Raw genomic sequence first — 23,517 nt, forward strand, 5'->3', positions numbered from 1 at the left:
TCGCCACAACTAGAGAAAGCCTGTGCACAGCAACAAAGACCCAATGCAGACAAAAATAAATAAATAAATAAAATAAATTTTTTTTAAAGTGTATTAAAAAGATCCTTGGTGAGGTTTCAAAAGGGAGTAGAATATAATGAAAACTTGCTTTTGTTACTTTATGTAATTGAGTTCCATAGTGTATCTGCTGAACTAGCAATGTTGTGGCTCCATTATTTACATATTTCCCTATGGGTAGATTTTTAGATTGTTTTCCCTCTATTCATTATAATAATGATGTAGTGAACACATTTGTTTATGCCTCCTTGTTTGCATTTGTAAATTGAATTTCTCTAGGTCATACTTTGAAACGAAATTGTTAAGTATTGTCAATTTTTTCTTCAGAATGGTCTATTAGTTTACTTTCCCACCTGTAATGTGTGAATGAGATTTCTCTTTTCTAGAATTAAAAAATTTACGATTTGATATATTTCAAATTTTCAAAAGAAAGCATGTTATGTACATAAGGTATTAAAAATAACATAAATGAACACCCATGTGCCCATTTCTCAATGTCAGAAATACCAGTACCTTTGAAGCACCTATGTGCCCCTTTGTGATCTTATTCTTTTGCCTCTCCTCCCTGTACAGAGGTAACCACTGTGTTGAATTTCATGTTCATAGTTCCCATCTATTGCTTTATAGCTTTACCACACGTGGGTGTGTGTTGTCATTTGTGTCAATATTTCTTTCACTACTTAAGACATAGGTCCTACTACCATTCACATGTTGGGTGCTTCACTAGATAGGACTCATGAGACTCCACTTGTAGTTAGTTGTACTCGTGACTGAGATTTGTTATACGCATATAGTCAGGATACACAGCTAGATCAGTAAGAGAAAAGTACTCATTAGGCAGAGTATGGTGGAATCCATGTCAGGCTCTCCAAAGGGGCCACACCGAGTGCACTCTTTGCATCCAACAGTACAATGCTATAAAACATGTACAGTCTTTCTGCCCTGGGAAGCCTTTTGAGATTTAGCCTGTTTTTATTGGGAGCTGGTTATATTGGTACCCTCTGCCCAAAATTCTGTATTCTCTGAAGGAAAGAAGGAAGGTGTTCACCATAAATCACATTGTTTATACAAACAGTCTAGGCAGGCTGGCATAACAGGTTCCAGTTGGTAATGGAGGAAACATTCTGAAAGCCAAGACTCTGTGTGCCAGCCAAGGGCTAGTCCTGTAAGCAGGTTTTTAAGTGATCAGGCCTGGTGCTTTAACTCTTTCCTGCCTAAGTGAATCTCTAAATACTATATATATTTAGTGTTTCACATTTTTGCATCTATTCTGAACTTAACATAATGAGATTGTATATTTGTGTGACTTGCTTTTTTTGTTTAACATAATCATTCATGTATGCTGTAGTTTATTCCTTTCACTGTTGTATTTGTGATATTGTGATATATGACTGTACGGTAATTTATCCAATCTGGCAGAATAGGTTTTTAAAAGCTGTTCAGAGCAACATTGTTTCTGTGATAGGTTATATGAAATTTCAGCTTTACTAGATAATATGAAATTGGTTTCTAAGGAGTTAAGTATGCAACTTTACCAACTGGTTTATTGTTTTTAAAAATACTTTTTTTTTTTCAATTTAAAAACAAATGTGTTTAATCAAAATTGGTAATTTAATAGAATAGATCTAATGTTGTATCTCTTTTAGACTCAGTGCCAGAAATCACATCCAAAGTCAGGTGGCGTTTCTTCAAGGAAGAAAGAAGCCCCTCTGCAGTTAATTGTGGAACCAAGTGAAGCTGTCAACAAATCAGGTTGGTAGCATCCCTATAGGTGATATTTGCCTAGATATATTTAGAGAGTTAGAAATGCTGAAGGTAGCACGTATGTTGGCTTGAGTGACAAGGTCAGGGTCAGCCTAGGCAGAATTGTGAAATGGATGAAGTTGTTTTTGAGTCCTTCTCAAGTCCACTGTCAGTGTATTTTTCTTTAAAAAAAAAAAAAGCATGAATAAGTTTTTTAAAAAAATTTTATTGAAATATATTTGATTTACAATGTTGTGTTTAATTTCTGCTGCACAGCAGAGTGACTCAGTTATACATATATATTCTTTTCCATTATGGTTTATCATAGGATATTGAATATATAGTTCCCTGTGCTATGTAATAGGACCTTGTTGTTTATCCATCCTATATATAATAGTTTGCATCTGCTAATCCCAAGCTCCCAATCCTTCCCTCCCCACTCCCCCTTGGCAACCACAAGTGTGTTCTTTATATCTGTGAGTTCATTTTTGTTTCATAGATATGTTCATTTGTGTTGTATTTTAAATTCCACATATAAATGATGGATGGTATTTGTCTTTCTGACTTACTTCACTTAGTCTGATAATCTCTAGGTCTATCCATGTTGCTGCAAGTGGCATTACTTCTTTCTTTTTAATGGCTGAGTAATATTCCATTGTATATATGTGCCACATCTTTATCTATTCATCCGACAGTGGTAATTTAGGTTGTTTCCATGTCTCGGCTATTGTAAATAGTGCTGCTATGAACATAGGGGTGCATGTATCTTTTCGAATTATCGTTTTGTCTGGGTATATGACCAGGAGTGGGATTGCTGGATCATTGGGCAACTCTATTTTTAGTTTTTTGAGGAACCTTCATACTGTTTTCTATAGTGGCTGCACCAATTTACATTCCTACCAACAGTGTAAGAGGGTTCCCTTTTCTCCACACCCTCTCCAGCATTTATTATTTGTAGACTTCTAAATGATGGCCATTCCGACCGATGTGAAGTGGTACCTCATTGTTGTTTTGATTTGTGGAATAATAAGTTTTATCTGATTCTTATGTGGTTTTTTGTTTTAGTGGTAGGAGCATTGTTAATAGGATGTGGTAAGAGACATTAACTAAGAATTATTATAGAGACCGTAGCTTTAAGAGTTTTCAAATAGATTTTTCTTTTCTTTACTTCTTCTTTTTTAAAAAAAATATTTATTAGCTCATACAGTTTCTGTGGGTCAGGAATTCAGAAGCAGCTTAGTTAGGTGGTGCTGGCTTGTAATCTCATGAGGTGGTAGTCAAGATGATGGCCAGGGTTGCAGTCATCTGAAGGCTTGACTGGGGCTAAGGATGTATTTCCAAGATGACACTCATGTGGGTCTGGTTGCTGTCAGGAAGCCTTAATTTCCTCCCATGTGGGCCTCTCCATGGACTCCTTGAGCATTTTTTTTTAAACTAAGGTATAATTTACATAATATTTCAGGAATACAACATAATGATTTGATATTTGAATATATGTGGTCAATGTTCTTTTTCTCTCTGTTGCATTTTGTTGTATTTCCTTCAGTCATTATATGTGCTGCCAGTTTTTAAAGTTTTATTTGCATTTTTCAAATTAGAAAAGTCCTTCATTTGAGGGGAGTCAAAGATTTAAAAGAAAAAGCTGCTAATCATTACTCCCCTCATCCTGCTGAGGTAGCCTTGAATCCTTCCATATCTTCATTGGTGCTCCTGAACGAACACGTGTATAAACGTGTGTGTGTGTGCATGCATGCTTTCAGAAGAGGCTTTTACAATTTCCTTTTATACCAGCAATGTAAGAAAGTACCTTTCACCTGATAGAATATTTACTATTCTATTGAACTTTTTGCCAATTTGATCAGTATTAAATGATCTCAGTGTTACTTTAGTGATTACCACTGAGTTTGAACACCTTGTCATAAGTTTACTGGCCATTTGAAATACCTTTTTTATCTTTTCATATCCTTTGCCCATTTTGTTTTTTCTAGTTTATGAGAGATCTTTAAGTTGAGTATCTGTAACTGTTTATTTGTAATTTGTGTAATTTATCTGTCATTTATCAGATATTTTTCCAAATGATCCCTAGACTATTACAGATTTTGGTTATAATATCTTATATGATGGATAACATTTTTTATTTTTTATTTATTTATTTATTTTTTTGGCGATACACGGGCCTCTCACTGTTGTGGCCTGTCCCGTTGCAGAGCACAGGCTCCAGACGTGCAGGCGCAGTGGCCATGGCTCACGGGCGCAGCCGCTCCACGGCATCTGGGATCTTCCCAGACCGGGGCATGAACCTGTGTCCCCTGCATCGGCAGGCAGATTCTCAACCACTGTGCCACCAGGGAAGCCCAACATTTTTTATTTTAATTGTCAAATGTGTGTTTGTTTTTTGTTTTTTTTCAGTAGCTTTTGAATTTCCTGTTTTGGTTAAAAGGTCTGTTTTATCCTAATGGTATATGTAATATCTTAGATTTTCATCTTAACATCTTTTTTTCTTTTTAATTTAAATTTTTAATCCATTTGGAATGAGCTTTGGTGTATACTGTGGCATAATGTTATAGTTTTATTTTCTTCCTTATGATCAGTTGTACTAGTTCCGTTCCTTTTATTAATTACATAATCCATTCTCATATGAATGGGCTACTTTTATCATGTATTAAATCTCATATATCATTCAATATACTTTTGAATTTTGGTCTCTGTTTATTCTTAATGTCAACAATACTGTTTTACTAATTGTAGTTTTATAGCATATGCTGATATAAAGGTATCTATTTATATATCTAGTTCTGATACATGCCACTATTCTGCTATTCTTAGATCTTTTTAATTTCTATGAATTTTGTTTATTCAGTTTCCAATAAAATTTTGTTGTGATTTTAACTAAAGTTGCATTTAATTTGTATAGTAATTTTGTGAAAATTCATATTTTTGCATCATTTAGGTTTTCTACTTAAGAACAAACATGTCATATATTTATGTCCTTCAGAAGTGTGTGAAGGGTACTATCAATAGCATGAAAGGATAACCCACAAAATGGGGGAAAATGATTGCATATAGTGTCTCTCATAAGGCAGTGGTCTCCAACCTTTTTGGCACCATGGAACGGTTTTGTGGAAGACAATTTTTCCATGGACTGGGGGTGGGGGGTGGGTGGTTTTGGTATGATTCAAGCACATTACATTTATTGTGCACTTTATTTCTATTATTATATTGTAAGATCTAATGAAATAATTATACAGCTCACCATAATGCAGCATCAGTGGGAGCCCTGAGCTTGTTTTCACTTGCCAGTCACTGATAGGGTTTTGATATGAGTCTACAAGCAATTGATTGATTGTGGTCTCTGTGCAGTCAGACCTCTCTGCTAATGATAATCTGTATTTGCATCTGCTCCCTAGAGCTAGAGTCACCACTTCTGTTCTATCTCACATTAGATTCTCATAAGGAGCATGCAAACTAGATCCTTTGCATGTGCAGTTCACAGTAGGGTTCGTGCTTCTATGAGAATCTAATGCCACCGATGATCTGACAGGAGGTGGGGCTGAGGTGGTGTGAGCAATGGGGAGCGGCTGTAAATACAGGTGAAGCTTTGCTCACTCACCTACTGTTCACCTCCTTCTGTGTGGTCTGGTTCCTAACAGGCCATGGACTGCTACTGGTCCATGGCCCGGGGGTTGGGGACCCCTGTAATAAGGGATTTATATCCAAAATACATAAAGACTACCTGTAACTCAACAGCAACAAAAATAAACATCCCAACTGAAAAGAGCAGAGGACTTGAATAGACATTTGTCCAGTTGGCCAATGAATGTGTTTTACCTGCCTTCACTAATTCAGTTTGCTTTCAGACTTGCATGTCCTTCAAGTGGCATGTAACCTGAACAAGATATTTGCCTGAGTTGTTTTCTGGGAACTTCAAGTCAGCTGCATCTAGTTTGTGCTGAGCTGGTTAAGACTGACTAGGACCACCCTTCAACTGGTTATGCTTAAGGGTCCACTCCAGTAACCTTTTGACCGTGCAGAGGGCTGTGCAGAGTGATGATTATTGCAACTTTTTTTCAGTCACCTTTCCCCAAGCTCCCCATGCCTCAGATCATCTTGCTTGGCTGCCTTGCAAATATACCCTCTCTTTGCTGCAAACCTTGTTGTCTCAGCGTTTTGGCTTGCTATGTATCTGGCAAGCTGATAACAACTGCATGAAAAGTTGTTAAACATTGTTAGTCATTAGAGAAATGCAAATCAAAACCCCACAGAGATACCACTTTATACATATTAGGATGTATATTATTATTTTTAAAATAAAATTAAAAAGTTGAGGATGTGGAATTTATAGAAACCCACATGCATTATGCAGCCAGTGGAAAACAGTTTGGTGGTTCCTCAAAAAATTAGGTATTAAGTAGCATTTCTACTCCTAGGTTTATATTCAAAAGAATTGAAAACAGGGACTCAAACAGATACTTATACCCCAATGTTCATAACAGTATGATTCCTAATACCCAAAAGGTGGAAACAACCAAAATGTCCCATGAACGAGTGAATGGACAAACAACATGTGGTACATATGTAGAGTGGAATATTATTCAACCATAAAAAGGAATGAAGTTCTGACACATGCTACAACATGGAAGAACCTTAGAAACATTATGCTAAATGAATATACTTCTGGACTTTCCTCTTGTCTTTCCCTTAGTGATTTCTTGTCTTGATTTCTTTATGGCATAGCGTATATACACTGTGTCATTTTAGTTCTTTTAAATTTGTGAAGATTTGTTTTATTTGTTTTGTGACCCGGTATTATCTGCCATTATGAATGCTTCATGGGCACTTGAAAAACAAGTATTCCGTTGTTGAGTGCAGTTGACCATAAATGTCAATTATGTTGTATTACTAATTTTTATACATTGTTTGATGCAGTTTGCTAAAGTTTTGAGAATTTTTTGCATCTAAGTTAATGAGAGATAGTGGTCTGTAGTTTTCTTTTTTATGCTGTATTTGTGTGGTTTTGCTATCAAGGTAATGCTCACCAACCTTATAAAATGAGTTGGAAATTATTCCCCCTTCTAATTCCTAGAAGGGATTATGTAAAATTGATTTTAATTCTCTGATTTTTTGGTATAATATTCTCCAGTGATATCATCTGGTCTGTGGCATTTCTTTTTCAAGAGCTTTTAAGTTACAAATTCAATTCTTTAATAGTTATAGGACTATTTAGGTTATTTATTTTATCTTGGCACATTTTTGATAGTTTATGGTTTTTGAAGAATTGGTCCATTTCTTCTAAGTTGTTGAGTTTATCAGCATAAAGTTGTACATAGTATTACTCTGTTATCCTTTTAATGGCTGCAGGATCTGTTGTGATATACAGTTTTATTCTGGATATTGTTGATTTGTGTCTTGTCTTTTTGTCTTTGTTAATTTTGTTACAGGATTATCATTTTTATTCACTGTTTTAAAAGAGCTAGCTTCTTGTTTCAGTAAGTTTTGGTGTTTTCCTGTTTTTAGTTTCATTGATTTCTGCTCTTATTTTTTCCATTGTTGTCCTTGGTTTGGGTTTATTTTGCTCTTTTTTTTAGTTTTTGAGGTAGAAACTTTATTTTATACTTTGGTTTATAATCCAGTACTATTTTATTAAATTTGTTACTCACTCTTCCAGCTTTGGCCATTAGAAAGCTCTTTCACTGGCTCCTATGCTCCTTTGATGGACCCCATTTTTGTTGTTATTGCTGTTGTTTTTGAACACTTCCTTACCTTCTGGAACTACAGGATGCTCCAGGCTCAACTTTCCCTAGAATCAGCCATTTCTCCAAGGAGCCAGTGGTTCCTTTTACTGGAGAATGGTATTAGGAACCAAGATCTGGGTGCTAGGTGTGCTGTTACTCCTGGGGTGTTAATGCTTCAAGACTGTCTCAACTGACAGAGCAAGGAAATATATGTGTGTATGGTAACTGTTATATATACACATATCTATAAATATTTTTCTGTGTAACTGTATCCGTATTAAGTTAAACATGAATTCATATTGATGTTTCCAACTGTAATTTATTACTACATGGATTATTCTTCCTTCTTTGCCTTGCTTATCTGTAAACATCCACTCTGTGTGTAAGAAACTTGGCACTTACCATTCACCATCCACCTACTTAACTTTTTATTCCTATATACATGTATAACAGTATCAGAATTGTTGACTTAAACCCATGGAAAACAATTTTATCTACTGGAGTACAGTGCTTATGTACAATATCTTTATTGTACTTAATTTACAATATTGTGTTAGTTTTAGGTGTACAGAAAGTGATTTGGTTATATATATGTATATATATACACATACGTATACTTTTTTCTTGATTCTTTTCCATTATAGGTTATTATAAGGTATTGAATATAGTCCCTGTGCTACACAATAAATTCTTGTTGTTTATCTGTTTTATATATGGTAATGTGTATCTGTTAATCCCGTACTCCTAATTTATCCCTCTCCCTCCTTCCTCTTTGGTAACCATAAGTTGGTTTTCTGTGTCTGTGAGTCTGTTTCTGTTTTGTTTTATTTTTCAGATTTCACATATAAGTGATATAATATTTGTCTTTGTCTGTCTGACTTACTTCACTTAGTATGACAATGTCATGTACAATTTCTTTAGCTTTTAGTTTTACAGACTCCATTCATTTCTAACCTTACTTAGGTCAGCATTTTTCCTCACCCCCGTAAGTGAACTTGTTTGTACGTGTCATATCATATATCGTATCATATCATATCATAGCACATCATATATTATATCATATGATATATCATAGAATGTGGTATATGTAATACTGTGTGACTTCCAAGATTAGGACATAAAAGTCTTCTGCTTGGCTCCCTCCCTTTCTCCTTATTTCCCTCTTAGGATACACTCTACCTTATAACCCAGACATGCTGTGAGGAAGCCCAAACTAGCCTACTTGCAGACATACATAGACAGCAATATTCCTTTGGCCTGCAGCCAGCCTCAGATGTTAAACATGTGAGTAAGCAAGCTTTCAATCATTCCAGGCCCCAGACTCCATGGAGTAGAGACAAGTCATCCCTGCTGTGCCCTGCCAAATTCCGGCCTTGCAGAATTCGTGAACATAATGGTTGTTTTATGCAGCCAAGGCATGGAGTTACTTATTATGCCGACAGAGTAACTAGAACAACTCCCTAATTCCCAACTGACATACTGTTGTCATATATTTTATTCCTGGTATCCTCTATTTTAATTCTGCTATGTATTTTGATATCTTTTATCTCTATAAGACTTTATTTTTGTTTTAATCAGTCAGTGTTTATATTTACACATACATCACTGTTTGTGCTCTGTATTCCTTTTTAAAAAATGATTTAAAAAATTACGGTAAAATAATATAACAAAATTTACCATTTTAAACATTTTTAAGTGTGCAGTTCTTTGGTATTAAGGACAGTCAGGTTGTCCAATTGTCACCACCATCCATCCACAGAACTTATTTTTCTTGCAAAACTGAACCCATTAAACAATCTCCCTCTACCCCCTAGCCTCTGGTAACCACGCTTCTACATTCTGCTTTTGAATTTGACGACTCTAAATACCTCATATGAGTGGAATTGTGCAGTTTTTTGCAACTGGCGTATTTCACTTAGCATAATGTCCTCAAGTGTCAGCCAGGTTGTAGCGTGCGTCAGGATTTCCTTCCTTTATAAAGCTGAATAATATTTCACCGTATGTATACCATATTTTGTTTTGTTCATTTATCCATTGATGGACATTTAGGTGGTTTCTACCTTTTGTCTTTTGTGAATAACGTTGCTGTGAGCACAGATGTACAAGTACCTCTTGCAGCCCCCGCTTTCAATCTTTTTGGATATGTAGGCAAAAAAGGAATTACTAGATCATATGGTAATTGCATTTTTAATTTCTTGAGGAACGACCAAGCTGTCTTCCATAGTGGCTGCATCATTTTACATTCCCACCAGTTGTGCGCAAGGGTTCCAGTTTTTCTGTATCCTCACCAACACTTGTTAACTTGTTATTTTCTCCCTCCCTCCTTCCCTTCCCATCCTAATGGGTGTGAAGTAGTATCATTGTGGTTTTGATTTGTTCATCATTATCGTCATTAGGGAATTTTAAATTAAAACAACAGTTACATACCACTACACAATTATAATGGCTAAGATCCAAAAGCTGGGTCTCTTTTGTAACTCCTATTTCTTTGAGAGTTTCTGTCTTTTCATTTGTTTCAAGAGAATTTATAATTGAACATTAAGACTTTTTTATGGTGGTTGCTTTAAATAAATTGTTAAATAATTCCAGCATCTGTTTCATCTTGTCCATTTGCATGCATTGATCGTATTTTCTTCTTCAGATTGTGTTTTTTCTTTTTTAAAAATTTTTATTATGATGAATCATTTTGATTGTATCCTCAACATTTTGGTTATTATGTTAAGGGACTGACTCTTCATTGTATTTCAGTCTTTTGTTAGAGTTGCCCTGTTTTGGTTTAATGTGAAGGCTCTTGCCTATTTTTGTGGAGTTTATTTCCAATGACATTTAAGTGTTTAGAGTTCTGTCAGTGGTATTTTGGTTTGTTTCATTTTCTGATGCTACAGTGGATTCACCACATTATCCGTTGTTGCTTAAGGCTTGAGGTTCCTAGCAAATATACCTTCTTCCAGCTTTCAGAGTTCTGTTATTATTGTTTGTTTAAGTTGTACTTAAAGGGAGAAGCAGGAAACAGTGAGTCTATGTAATTTTGTTCCAGAGCCAAAAGCCCATTTGGCTTCTTTTAAATTTTTAATCTTTTCTTTTTGAGAGTATGAATCAGTATGAGTACTACCCAGCCATTCTACTTTTTCTTTGATATTTGAAGGTTAAGGGTTAAGAGAATATATATTTCTCTTTATATAGATGTAAAGATATAGGTGTATAATATATATTCTCTTTCTATAGATATAAAGATGTATGTGTATATAAATATTCTCCCTATATATACATATATTTTGTATATCTATATATGTATCTGTTCTATATGTATATGTGTACATATATGTATAAAAGTGTGCTCATCTAGCTGCCCTAGTTTACCCAACTCTTAACCTAAAGATTGAATCTCATAATTTCTCTAGGATTACCTGTTACTTATTTTAGCTATGCAAAGATTTATTTAAATCTTTAAATGAATTTTTATTTTATTATGATAAGAACATTTTATTTTATTTATTTTTTAAAATTTTATTTATTTTTGGCTGCATTGGGTCTTTGTTGCTGCGCACGGGCTTTCTCTAGTTGCGGCAGGTGGGGGCTACTCTTCATTGCAGTGTGCTCATTGCAGTGGCTTCTCTTGTTGCAGGGCATGGGCTCTAGGCACACGGGCTTCAGTAGTTGCAGCACGTCGGTTCAATAGTTGTGGTGCATGGGCCCTAGAGCGCACGGGCTTCAGTAGTTGCGGCACGTGGGCTCAGGAGTTGTGGCACACGGTCTCAGTAGTTGTGGCTTGTGGGCTCTAGAGTGCAGGTTCAGTAGTTGTGGCTCATGGGCTTAGTTGCTCTGCGGCATGTGGGATCTTCCTAGCCCAGGGCTTGAACCCGTGTCCCCTGCATTGGCAGGTGGACTCTTAACCACTGCAGCACCTGGGAAGTCCCAGTAAGAACATTTTTACATGAGCTCTTTCCCCTCAACAGATTTTTAAGTGTACAATAGAGTATTATGTATAGGTACAATGTTGTACTCTAGATCTCTAAAACTTATTTATCTTGTATAACTGAAACTTTACACCTGTTAATTAACAACTCTGAATTTCTCCCTTCTCCCAGTCCCTGGCAACCATTATTCAAATCTCTCCTTCTCTGAGTTTGACTATATTCAAATCTTGAATAAATTTACTATATCAATAAAACTGTGAATTTTCTCTGTTTGAGGATTTTATTCATTTTAGAACTGTGGAGCATGGACCAAATACACCTTTCAGTTTATTAATTTCATAAATTAGAACTCTTAAAGTACTTGTGTATTTTAATCCTAGATCTTTGATTATAAACTTAATGACCTGTGAGTCTTCTGGAAACTTTCTAATTAAATTGTTGCTGTATTTTAAAAAACACATTTCGTTCTAATATTATTATTTAAAGAGTTTTTAATATCTTCATGTAATTTTCTTCTAGTTCAGGCCCATGAGGTTCATCAGGAAATTTTGGCAACTGATGTTCATTCTAACAATACATCTGACTTGAGAAAAATGACAAGTAAAAAACTAAAAGATCATCACAATGAAGCTGATGAGGAATTTTACTTATCTATTGGCTTACCTTCTGATCTTCTGGATGCAAAAGCACCTTTATTGCAAAAGACTATTCCATCTGTTGCCCAAAAGAGAGAGACCTATACTTCTGAAAATTCAGTAAATATGCTGCCTTCAAGTACAGAGATTTCTCATAAAACCAAAAAAAGGTGAATTTTTGTTTATTTAAAAGATATTAATCTTACTATAATTATTTTATCTTTTATGTTAAAAAGTGGGTAATTTAGTCTTTTAGGTATTTTATAATAAGTACTGAGGAATATTAACATGTTTTGAGAAAAACATAACATACATTCAGTATATATTCAGTTTATATTTGATATGAAAGGCCTTAAAGTGTTCTTCAGAGAAGTTTGGGGGTAAACTTTTCAATGGTCTATGGAAAAGAATGTTTTTTTCTTTTCTTTAAGATTTTTATTTTAAAATACTGTAGACATACAGAAGATAACACAATAGGCACTCACATATTCAGATTTGACATATGTGAATATTTTGTTATATTCAGATCTTTCTCTTTTGTTTATTTATTTATTTTTAAATTTTTTTGCGGTATGCGGGCCTCTCACTGTTGTGGCCTCTCCCATTGCGGAGCACAGGCTCTGGACGCACAGGCTCAGCAGCCATGGCTCATGGGCCCAGCCGCTCCACGGCATGTGGGATCCTCCTGGACCGGGGCACAAACCCACGTCCCATGCATTGGCAGGCGGACTCTCAACCAGTGTGCCACCAGGGAAGCCCCCCAGATCTTTCTCTTTAAAAAAATTTTTTTTTAATTGAAGTATAGTTGAATTACAGTGTTGTGTTAATTACTGCTGTACAGCATAGTGACTCAGTTATACATATATATATATACATTATTTTTCATATTTTTTTCCTTTATGGTTTATCACAGGATGTGTATTTTTTCCTTATAATAAGTTTTCTATAACTTCCTAAGAGAAGCAATTTGTATTTTCTCTATGTTATTTCTAATTATAAGGGTAGGTATATATCAAGTCATCTGAGGGTAGCAAAGAGTAAGTTTTGTTGAGGATGAGTTGTGGTAAACCCACATCCATTTCTTGGGGCTTTCCCTTTGGCCTTTAAGAAGCAAAATAGATAGTTCAAGGTCCTTTGCTATTGGGAACCTCTGCCACGAGTGTAATATCTTTCTAGGGTCTTGTGTGATTCTTGGAGCTGAGGAGTTAAGTACATTCTAAGATTTTGCTATTCACAGTGTGATCTGCAGCTCAGGATCGAGAGCAGTGGCATTATCTGGAAGCCTGTTAGAAATATAGAATCTCAAACCCTATGCTAGAACTACTGAATCAGAATCTACATTTTAATAAGATTCTCCAGATGATTCAAATTCGTATTAAATGTTTGAGAACTAGTGTTCAAAGCTACACATTTCCTTGTTATATGATTTAGCCATTCTTTTTCTCACATTTTTTTCTGTCAACAAATACAAAATTTAATTTTTCTGAGCAGTTTTGCCTTGTGTATTTTGTGCAAGAGAAACACATCAGCATTTATAAATTTTAAATAAAGGCCCACTGGAGGGACTTCCCTGGTGGTGCAGTGGTTAAGAATCTCCCTGCCAATGCAGGAGATATGGGTTCGATCCGTGGTCCGGGAAGATCCCACATGCCGCGGAGCAGCAAAGCCCGTGCGCCACAACTGCTGAGCCTGTGCTCTCGAGCCCGTGCTCCACAACTACTGAAGCCCGTGTGCAGCAACTACTGAAGGCTGCACACCTAGAGCCCTGCTCCGCAACAAGAGAAGCCACCGCAATGAGAAGCCTGCGCACCACAACGAAGAGTAGCCCCCACTCACCGTAACTAGAGAGAAAGCCTGTGCGCATCAACGAAGACCCAAAGCAACCAAAAAACAGGCCCACTGGAAGATTTTGTAAGCGGTTGTATTGTCACTATAAGGGAGTTCAGGAATACTTATAACTCAACAAAAGGTGGGAACATTCATCATGTCTTCCTTTTAACCTTTTAGGTTAAACTTTGAAGATAAACATGATTTGAAGAAGGTAGAAGTAATGAATAAAGTATCAGAAATAGAGGATAAAGTATCAGAAGGACCACAAGAGAGGAAACGGTTAGGAACATCTCAAAAAAGAATACAAGATTCAGAATGTGAAGATCAACCACAAGTCAGAAAGAGTTTTTCAACATTGTTTTTAGAAACTGTAAAAAGAAAAAGTGAATCCAGGTGAGTTATTAAGAAATGGTACATGTTTTTCTTTCACATTCTTTGAACAGTATCTAAGGATTCTTAGTGTTATTTAACTAGAAGTTAATCTTAATTGACACAATTTTTAATCGAAATTATGTCTAACCCATAAGGAGAGAGTAGTTTCTTACCAGTAAATTAATCCCAAAGCCATCATTTAAGGGATATTAAATTAGATGTGAAAGAAAAGTTTATTCAGCTTTCATTTCTTCTGTTCATCAGCACTTTCTAGTATGTATGAGATCAAAGAGTAAAGACAGTATTTAGAAATAAAATTATGTCAGGATGCCTGTATTTCACTGTTAAGTGTTTTAAATATATTTTCTATTTCTTTTGATTGTGTTAGTAAAAGGATAGTCCTAAAATAAGTTTTAATCTGTTTTTGCCTACTTAAAAACCTTCAGTGGTTCTACAATATCCATACAGTGGTTCTTAACTGGCTGCACATTAGAGTTAACTAGAATTAATAGCAGCTAGGGTTGAGAACCACTGGCCTATAGAATAAACTTGAGATTTGTCAGCTGGTATTTAAGGCCTTCACTGTCACTAGTGAACTGATTGTACCAACTTGTCATACATATTTGCAGTTGTCCTGGCTTTGGCACACCTTTTCCCCTTGTCGTATGCCAATTTATATTTTCTTTTAAGCTCCATGGTAGGCTTCTGATTTTCTCCAAGTCCCACTCCAGTGTTTTTTAAAACAGTTTCTTGCCTTGTATTATAGTTTAGCTATTTTATATATCTTAGTAGGTTAAGACATAAGCCCTTCTTTCCAGGAGTTTAGTTTCTTTTGTATTTTCTGTGAGATCTATCAGAATGCTAGTGAATATATTAGGAAGGTTTTGTAAAAAACATATTGAATTAATGAAATTCCTCTTTGGTTCAGTCTGTGTTCCATAGTTGACTCCTCCCTCCTCCTACCCCTCCAGTCTTCCTCCCTCTCCCCCCGCCTTTCTCTGTGTGTGTGTGTATATATATATATATATATATACAGTATATATATACATATATATATCTGTGTCTTTTTTTTTTTTTTTTTTTTTTGCGGTACGCGGGCCTCTCACTGCTGTGGCCTCTCCCGTCGCGGAGCACAGGCTCCGGACGCGCAGGCTCAGCGGTCATGGCTCACGGACCCAGCCGCTACGCGGCATGTGGGATCTTCCCAGACCGGGTCACGAACCCGCGTCCCCCGCATCTGCAGGCGGACTCTCAACCACTGTGCCACCAGGGAAGCCCTGTGTCATCTTTTATCCCTTGTATGGATGTTGTCCCCATAATCTGATAGAAATATGTTACACTTAGGGGCTAATTATATCTATGTCCAAAAAAGTAATTAAGTATTTTTTAATGTGATGGGTTTATTTTTGATAAACTAGTGAGTAAAGTGTATGTTTAAGTGCTGTAGCCAGATGTAACTACTCACTATTACTTGTGCTTTCCTGCTCCTTTTCTGTGCTTATGCTCTTCCTTATGATTGTCTTTCTTGTATTTCCTCATGACCAAATCATATCCATTCTTCAACATCCAACTCAAATGCCACAGAGTTTTCTTGATTTTTTTCCACCTAGCCAGAAGTCATCTTTCTCTGTTCTCAATTTTAATAGTGTTGTCTTAGTCCATTTGGGCGGCTAAACAGACCATCACAGTCTGGGTGGCTTACAAACAACAGAAACTTACATTTCACAGTGCTGGAGGCTGGGAAGTCCAAGATCAAGGCTGAGGTAGATTCAGTGTCTGGTGAGGCTTGCTTCCTGGTTCATGGATGTCTATCTTATTGCTATAACCTCAAATGGTAGAAGGTAGTGAGGGGACTTTCTGGGGTCTCTTTTATAAAGATACTGACTCATTCATGAGCCATTCCACCCTAATGACCTAATCACTTCCTAAAGTCCCCACCCTCAAATGCTGTCACATTGGGGATTAGGTTTCAATTTATGAATTTTTGAAGGATATAAAATTTGACCTATAGTAAGTGTCAAAGTTGTTTCCTAAAGATATCTTTGGTTTGAATAACCTTGACGTTATGGAAGTCTCTTGAATAGAGGAGTAGATTTAGAGAGTTCTTATTGGCTGGTTTGGGAAGGCTTTATTTTTAAATACTTAGCATTACTTCTTTAATATATAGAGTTAATAGATATTACAGATAACATACAGTAAAGCAAATTAAACATATTTATATCAGATTGGCTTTTTCTTTAAGTGCTGAAAAATAATATTTCTGTTTAAACATAGTCTTCTATTTATATATTATGTTGTCTATTTATATTGACTGCTTTTTAAATTAGATTTTCTAGAGTTTTTTAATTATATAAACTAGTAAGAGTCTACCTATTAGAAGACAGTATATTTCTTAGCATATATGTGTATAACTTTTTTACATTATAAGATTTATCAGGGGTTTGAGATTAGAGAAGTAGAGAAGGCATTTTCATTTTATAATCTTTTTTTATATCTTAAAAATGAGAAAAAAAACTAGACATGATAATCCAGTTCTTCCATTCTTCCTTTTCTTCAACTGTGTATAAAAATAGTTAAGCATCCTTACTCAAGTGAAAAAGGCAGGAACAGGAGTGTATATGCTGGCTTTGGAATTTTGGATGTTTACCCTAGGTGTTTATTTTTGCATATTCACTCCAATATGTGGTTTGCTTAAGGCTGTTGTCATAAAAAGGAGGGAAATGCAGAATGACTCCATCAGATTACCATCTTTTGAATAATTCCATCCTTCTTTAGAAAACTTTTCCAACTAATTGGAAGAGATGCTGTGTAATCCCAGTGTGCTTACCTTTCTAGATACACTTCATTTATTTCTATACTCTGATTACAGTATTAAAACACGTATGAAAATGTGTGAATTATCCAACTTGGAGTGAATTTTTACATAATATAATTTAGTCTGTAATTTTGTACTGTTTTCTTAGACTATTAGACTAGAAGGTATATCTCAGAAATAATCTTGTTTTGAATGTTAAGGGATTCAGGCCCTAAGAGACATCTATATAAGCAAAATTTAATATAACATTATATATAATAATGGCATGCATTTTTGTACTGTAAGTCAATGTATCTGGGCTATATTTATACATCTCTGGGTTTTATCTGTTTAATGTATGTAATGAATGGGGGAATGTCAGATTAGTTGATGCAGTAGAGATTCCTTCCATCTCTAAATTTCTATGATAGTGTAATAAATGAGTATGCTCAGATATTATAGAAATGTAAAAGGAGGGAAGGGTTTTTTAAAAAAATATTTATATTTGTCTTAGTTGCGGCACACAGGATCTTTCATTGTGGCGCGCGGGCTCCTCATTGTGGTCCGTGGGCTTCTCTCTAGTTGTGGCACGCGGGCTCAGTAGTTGCAGCACATGGGCTCAGTAGTTGTGGAGTGCAGGCTTAGTTGCCCCATGGCATGTGAGATCTTAGTTTCCCGACCAGGGATCTAACCCACATCCCCTGCATTGAAAGGCGGATCCTTAACCACTGGACCACCAGGGAAGTCCCAGGAAGGATTTTAATGGGGAAGGAAAAATTGAGGAGACATGTGAACTGCTCTTTAAAGCAAAGGTAAAAGCTTTACTTTTTGAGCTATTATTTATTGTAACATTCTGTTTTAGTTCTGTTGTTAGGCATATAGCAACTGCTCCACCTCATTTATCTCCTGCAAATAATATGAAGTTATTAGAAGATGAATTTATAATTGATGAATCAGATAAAAGTTTTGCCAATCAACCATGGATTACTATACCAAGAAAGACTGGGCCTCTGAAACAGTGCACAGTATCTCCTGCTGAGAACACTGTACTCCTTCAAAGGACGAAGTCAAGAGAAAAACATGACAGTGTATCATCTGCAAGTTTGAAAAGTGACAACCATCCTGGCAAAGCTCACCCAGTAGAGAAATCTCCGTCCTCTGAACAAAAAATACTGGGTGGTAGTTGTGCTTTGACAGACGAAATGGAAAATAATTGTAAATCTTCAAAACATGAAATGTATTCTGAGAATGCAAAAAATTCATCTGGAAACAAAAGGACTATAAAACAAAAACGGGGAACAAAATTTAAGGCCAGTGTAGTTGAAGAACAAGTTTACATGGAACAATCTAAAGGTAAAAATATAAATATATCACATATTGCCCAAGACAGGTTACAAAGAAATTCAGACCGAAATATGGACAAGGGTGAAGAGATAAGTGTTCACACTTCCAAAAAACAGTTGCTACCTCTGGGTAAATATTTATATTTAATTTATATGTATAAGTACTTATAATGTGAGTATTTATATGTAATGTAAAGTGGTAGAATATTATTCTACCATTTTGTGTTTTTGTGATACTCCTATTTAGCTTTGGGAAGTAGGCAAAGTAAACTTAAACTATACAGAGCCTCAAAAGCCTACAGACTCTTTTCTAGAATCTCTTTATTTTATATATAATTCAACTCCAGGTCACTTGACTTTTGTTTAGCTTCTAAAATGGCAGCATATATAAAGGGAAAAGTAAAAGGTAAAGGCTTAGTAAACCAGGTAGTTACCAGAACACAAATAAGACAGCATCATATATTCTTGAGGCTTATTAAAATATAAATTGGGAAAAAATTAAGCTAGTGGGGCTAGTTCTTGTAGATAAAAATTAATACGCTTCTATTCCATTATTTACTCATTATTTATTTATTATCCAAACTGGGACATTTGAGAATGGGAGAGGATGTCAGGACAGTAAGCATAAACTGGGATTGTCCTGTCAAACCTGAAATATGGCCACTCTCCTTATGTCATCACTGTATAGTGATTGAGATGGTGACACTATCATGAAAAGATCAATTTGTGCTTTTTGTATCACTTTTTTTTTTTTTTTTTGCGGTACGCGGGCCTCTCACTGTTGTGACCTCTCCTGTTGCGGAGCGCAGGCTCCGGACACGCAGGCTCAGTGGCCATGGTTCACGGGCCTAGCCACTCCGTGGCATGTGGGATTCTCCTGGACCGGGTCACGAACCTGTGTCCCCTCCATTGGCAGGCGGACTCTCAACCACTGCGCCACCCGGGAAGCCCTGTATCACTTTTTTTATTCAAGTATAGTTTTTCAGGTGTACAGCAAAGTGAATCAGTTATACATGCACACACACACACACACACACACACACACACACACACACACACACACACATATTCTTTTTTTTTTCATGTTCTTTTCCCTTATAGGTTATTACAAAATATTGAGTATAGTTCCCTGTGCTATATAATAGGTACTTGTTGGTTATCTATTTCATATATAGTAGTGTATACATGTTAATTCCAAACTCCTAGTTTATCTGCCCTTCCCCCCACCTTTCCCCTTTGGTAACCATAAGTTTGTTTTGTATGTCTGTGAGTCTATTTCTGTTTTGAAAATAAGTTAATTTGTATCTTTTTTTTTTTTTGTAGATGCACATATAAGGGACGTTATATGATATTTGTCTTTGGCTTACTTCGCTTAGTATGATCATCTCTAGGTCCATCCATGTTGCTGCAAATGGCATTATTTCATTCTTTTTTTATGGCTGAGTAATATTCCATAGTGTGTGTGTGTGTGTGTGTGTGTGTGTATGTGTGTGTGTGTGTACACACACACACACATACACACACACACACACACACACATATACATCACACCTTCTTTATCCATTCATCTGTGGATGGACATTTATGTTGCTTCCATGTCTTGGCTATAGTAAATAGTGCTGCAGTGAACACTGGGGTGCATGTATCTTTTCCAATTACAGTTTTCTCTGGATATATGCCCAAGAGTGGGATTGCAGATCATATGGTAACGCTATCTTTAGTTTTTCTTTTTTTAACATCTTTATTGGAGTATAATTGCTGTCTTTAGTTTTTTAAGGAACTTCCATACTGTACTCCACAGTGGCTGCACCAATTTACATTCTCACCAACAGGGCAGGAGAGTTCCTTTTCCTCTACACCATCTCCAGCATTTGCTATTTGTAGACTTTTTGATGATGGCCATTCAGACTGGTGTGAGGTGATACCTCATTGTAGTTTTGATTTGCATGTCTCTAATAATTAACAGTGTTGAACATCTTTTCATGTGCCTCTTGGCCATTCGTATGTCTTCCTTGGTGAAACGTCTGTTTAGATCTTCTGCCCATTTTTTGATTGAAGTTGTTTGTTTTTTTGATACTGAGCTTCATGAAGTGTTTGTATATTTTGGAGATTAATATCTTGTTGGTTGCTTTGTTTCCAACCAAATATTTCCAATGGGGAAATATTTTCTCCCATTCTTTGGGTGGTCTTTTTGTTTTGTTTATGGTTTCCTTTACTGTGCAAAAGCTTTTAAGTTTAATTAGGTTCTATTTGTTTACTTTTGTTTTTATTTTCATTACTGTAGGAGGTGGATCCAAAAAGATATTGCTGTGATTTATGTCAAAGAGTGTCCTGCCTATGTTTTCCTCTAGGAGTTTCATAGTATCCAGTCTTACATTTAGGTCTGTAATCCGTTTTGAATTTATTTTTGTGTATAGTGTTAAAAGAATGAAATTAGAACATTCTCTATTTGTGGCTGATGAGTTTTCCCAACACCACTTATTGAAGAGATTGTCTTTTCTCAATTGTATATTCTTGCCTCCTTTGTAAAATTAATTGACCATAGGTACAAGGGTTTATTTCTGGGATTTTTGTCTTGTTCCATTGATCTGTATGTCTGTTTTTGTTCCAGTACCATACTGTTTTGATTACTGTAGCTTTGTAGTATAGTCTGAAGTCAGGGAGCCTGATTCCTCAAGCTCTGTTTTTCTTTCTCAAGGTTGCTTTGGCTATTTGGGGTCTTCTGTGTTTCCATACAAGTTGTAAAATTTTTTGTTCTGGTTCTGTGAAAAATGCCATTGGTAAGGGATTGCATTGACTCTGTAGATTGCCTTGGGTAGGATAATCATTTTGACAATACTGATTCTTCCAATGCAAGAACATGGTATATCTTTGCATCTGTTTGTGTCATCTTTGATTTCTTTCACCAGCGTCTTATAGTTTTTGGAGTACAGGTCTTCTGCCTCCTTAGGCGGTTTATTCCTAGGTATTTTATTCTTTTTGATGCAGTGGTAAATGGGATAGTTTCCTTAATTTCTCTTTCTGATCTTTTGTTGTTAATGTATAGAAATGCAACAGATTTGTGTTTTAATTTTGTATCCTGCAACTTTACTGAATTCATTGATGAGCTCTAGTAGTTTTCTGGTAGCATCTTTAGGATTTTCTATATATAGTATCATGTCATCTGCAGACAGTGACAGTTTTCTTTCTTTTTTTCCAATTTGTATTCCTTTTATTTCTTTTTGTTTCCTGATTGCTGTGGTTAAGACTTCTAAAACTATGTTGAATGAAAGTGGTGAGAATTGACATTCTTGTCTCGTTCCTGATTTTAGAGGAAGTGCTTTCAGCTTTTCACTGTTGAGTATGATGTTGGCTGTGGGTTTGTCATATATGGCCTTTGTTATGTTGAGGAATGTTCCCTCTATGCCCACTTTCTGGAGAGTTTTTATCATAAATGTGTGTTGAAGTATATCACTTTTTAAGTAATAAAGAGAAAAGGTATTTCTTACAGAAAGAATTTTCTCCAGAATAGTTAGTGGAATAGTAAACACTTACTAAATGTAATTGCACTTCATGTGTGCATAATATAATTTAATCCTTCTCGACATTCCTATATGGTAGGAGATAACACTCAAAAGAAGTTAAATATTGGTCCAGGATCTGTCCCAACATAGAGCCCATATTTTCTCAGCTGTATCAAGAAGTTTTGAAATAAGTGAAAACGTTTTTGATGTTCAAATGGAAAAACTGTTATTTAATGGGGAAATTTTCTTGACCAAAAATGTTTTTGCACCTGAAGGTTCTAAATATACTATATTGTGGATATAGAGGGAAGAGAGAGTATATTAAAGCACAATATTTAAACTAGTTTTTAATTTAAAAAATTCCACTTTAATATAGTTACCACTCAGTTATTTTAGCTTTCTTTTTGTATAGTCTATAACATAGACTTTATATCACCTGAAATAATAGTTGTCAGACTTCAATTTTGCCTGTATGTGCCTTTGCATATTTGAAAAATTCTGCTTAGAATAGAAGGAAAAGTGACCTATTTTGTGTCCCTCTTATAAATGTCAGATGTGTACCACATCTTTTTTATTGGAATTATTCTTTATTTTTTTTGCTTATTTCAGTTTCTTAGCAGTTGTTCATTTTAAGGAAATACAACATGGAGAATCTGACTAAACTGAAGGTGATAGTTAACACTACAAGAAAGCATTTTTCTTACTAGTTCTTTAAGCTGAATATGAATTCACAAAATTTGAAGGTACAAAATTTTGATTTATATATAATTTCTTAGGAAAAAACATTACATCAAGAAAGTGTACTTGCAAGATACTCTCTGAAATTATAAATGTTAAAGACTTACTGAGTACCTGCTATATATTGTACACTTATTTTCATGTATATTAAATTTTTCTTGTCTAAGTTCATTAGTGAATATAGCATTCTGTATTAATTTTCTTTTGCTCTCATAACAACTTACTACATACTCAGTGCCTTAAAACAACACACATTTATTATCTTACCATTCTGTGAGTCAGGAGTCCGAAATGGATTTTACTGGGGCAAAATACAGGTGTTGACAAGGTTTTTTGTTTCTTTTTGGTGGTTCTAGGAGAGGATCTGTTTCCTTGCTTTTTCTACCTTCTTGAAATCACCTGTGTTCCTTAAATCATGGCTCCCCTTTTACATCCTCAAAACCCGCAATGCCAGCCTTTTTATTGTTACATATTTCTCTTGCCTCTCTTCCATCATCCCGTCTCTCTCCCTCTTACCACAGCTTTTAGGGACACATGTCATTAGATTGGGCCAACCTGGATAATCCAGGATAATCTCACTATTTTAAGGTTTATAACTTTAATCATATCTCTAAAGTCTCTTGCCACGTAAGATAATATTTTCACAGATTTTGTGATTAGGGTGGGTGCATCTTTAGGAGGCTATTATTGTGCCAACCGCATCAGTTTTCAAAGACTAAAAATATTGAGATAATTTAATTCCAAAGATATTTTACTCTGAAGATAATTTTCCTTTAGTTCACAAGCACTTGACATACTCTCTTAATGTCTAAACTAATGACCTGGATTGAGCAAATTAACTTTTCTACTTTTG

General features: G+C 35.5%; 1 protein-coding gene across 7 annotated transcripts in view; it reads left to right on the forward strand.

Moving 5' to 3' along the window:
• Nucleotides 1–23,517, forward strand: part of CENPC (centromere protein C) — a 91,665-nt gene that overhangs the window by 19,321 nt on the left and 48,827 nt on the right. For all 7 annotated transcript variants that reach the window (XM_059065739.2, XM_067035718.1, XM_067035717.1 and 4 more), the window contains 4 exons: nt 1,704–1,809; nt 11,969–12,254; nt 14,092–14,307; nt 17,943–18,433. In XM_059065739.2, coding sequence (XP_058921722.1) covers nt 1,704–1,809; nt 11,969–12,254; nt 14,092–14,307; nt 17,943–18,433 — 1,099 coding nt within the window. The remainder of the gene's footprint in view (nt 1–1,703; nt 1,810–11,968; nt 12,255–14,091; nt 14,308–17,942; nt 18,434–23,517) is intronic.

This window comes from Kogia breviceps, chromosome 6 (assembly GCF_026419965.1).
Source record: "Kogia breviceps isolate mKogBre1 chromosome 6, mKogBre1 haplotype 1, whole genome shotgun sequence".
Taxonomy (NCBI): Eukaryota; Metazoa; Chordata; class Mammalia; order Artiodactyla; family Physeteridae; genus Kogia; species Kogia breviceps.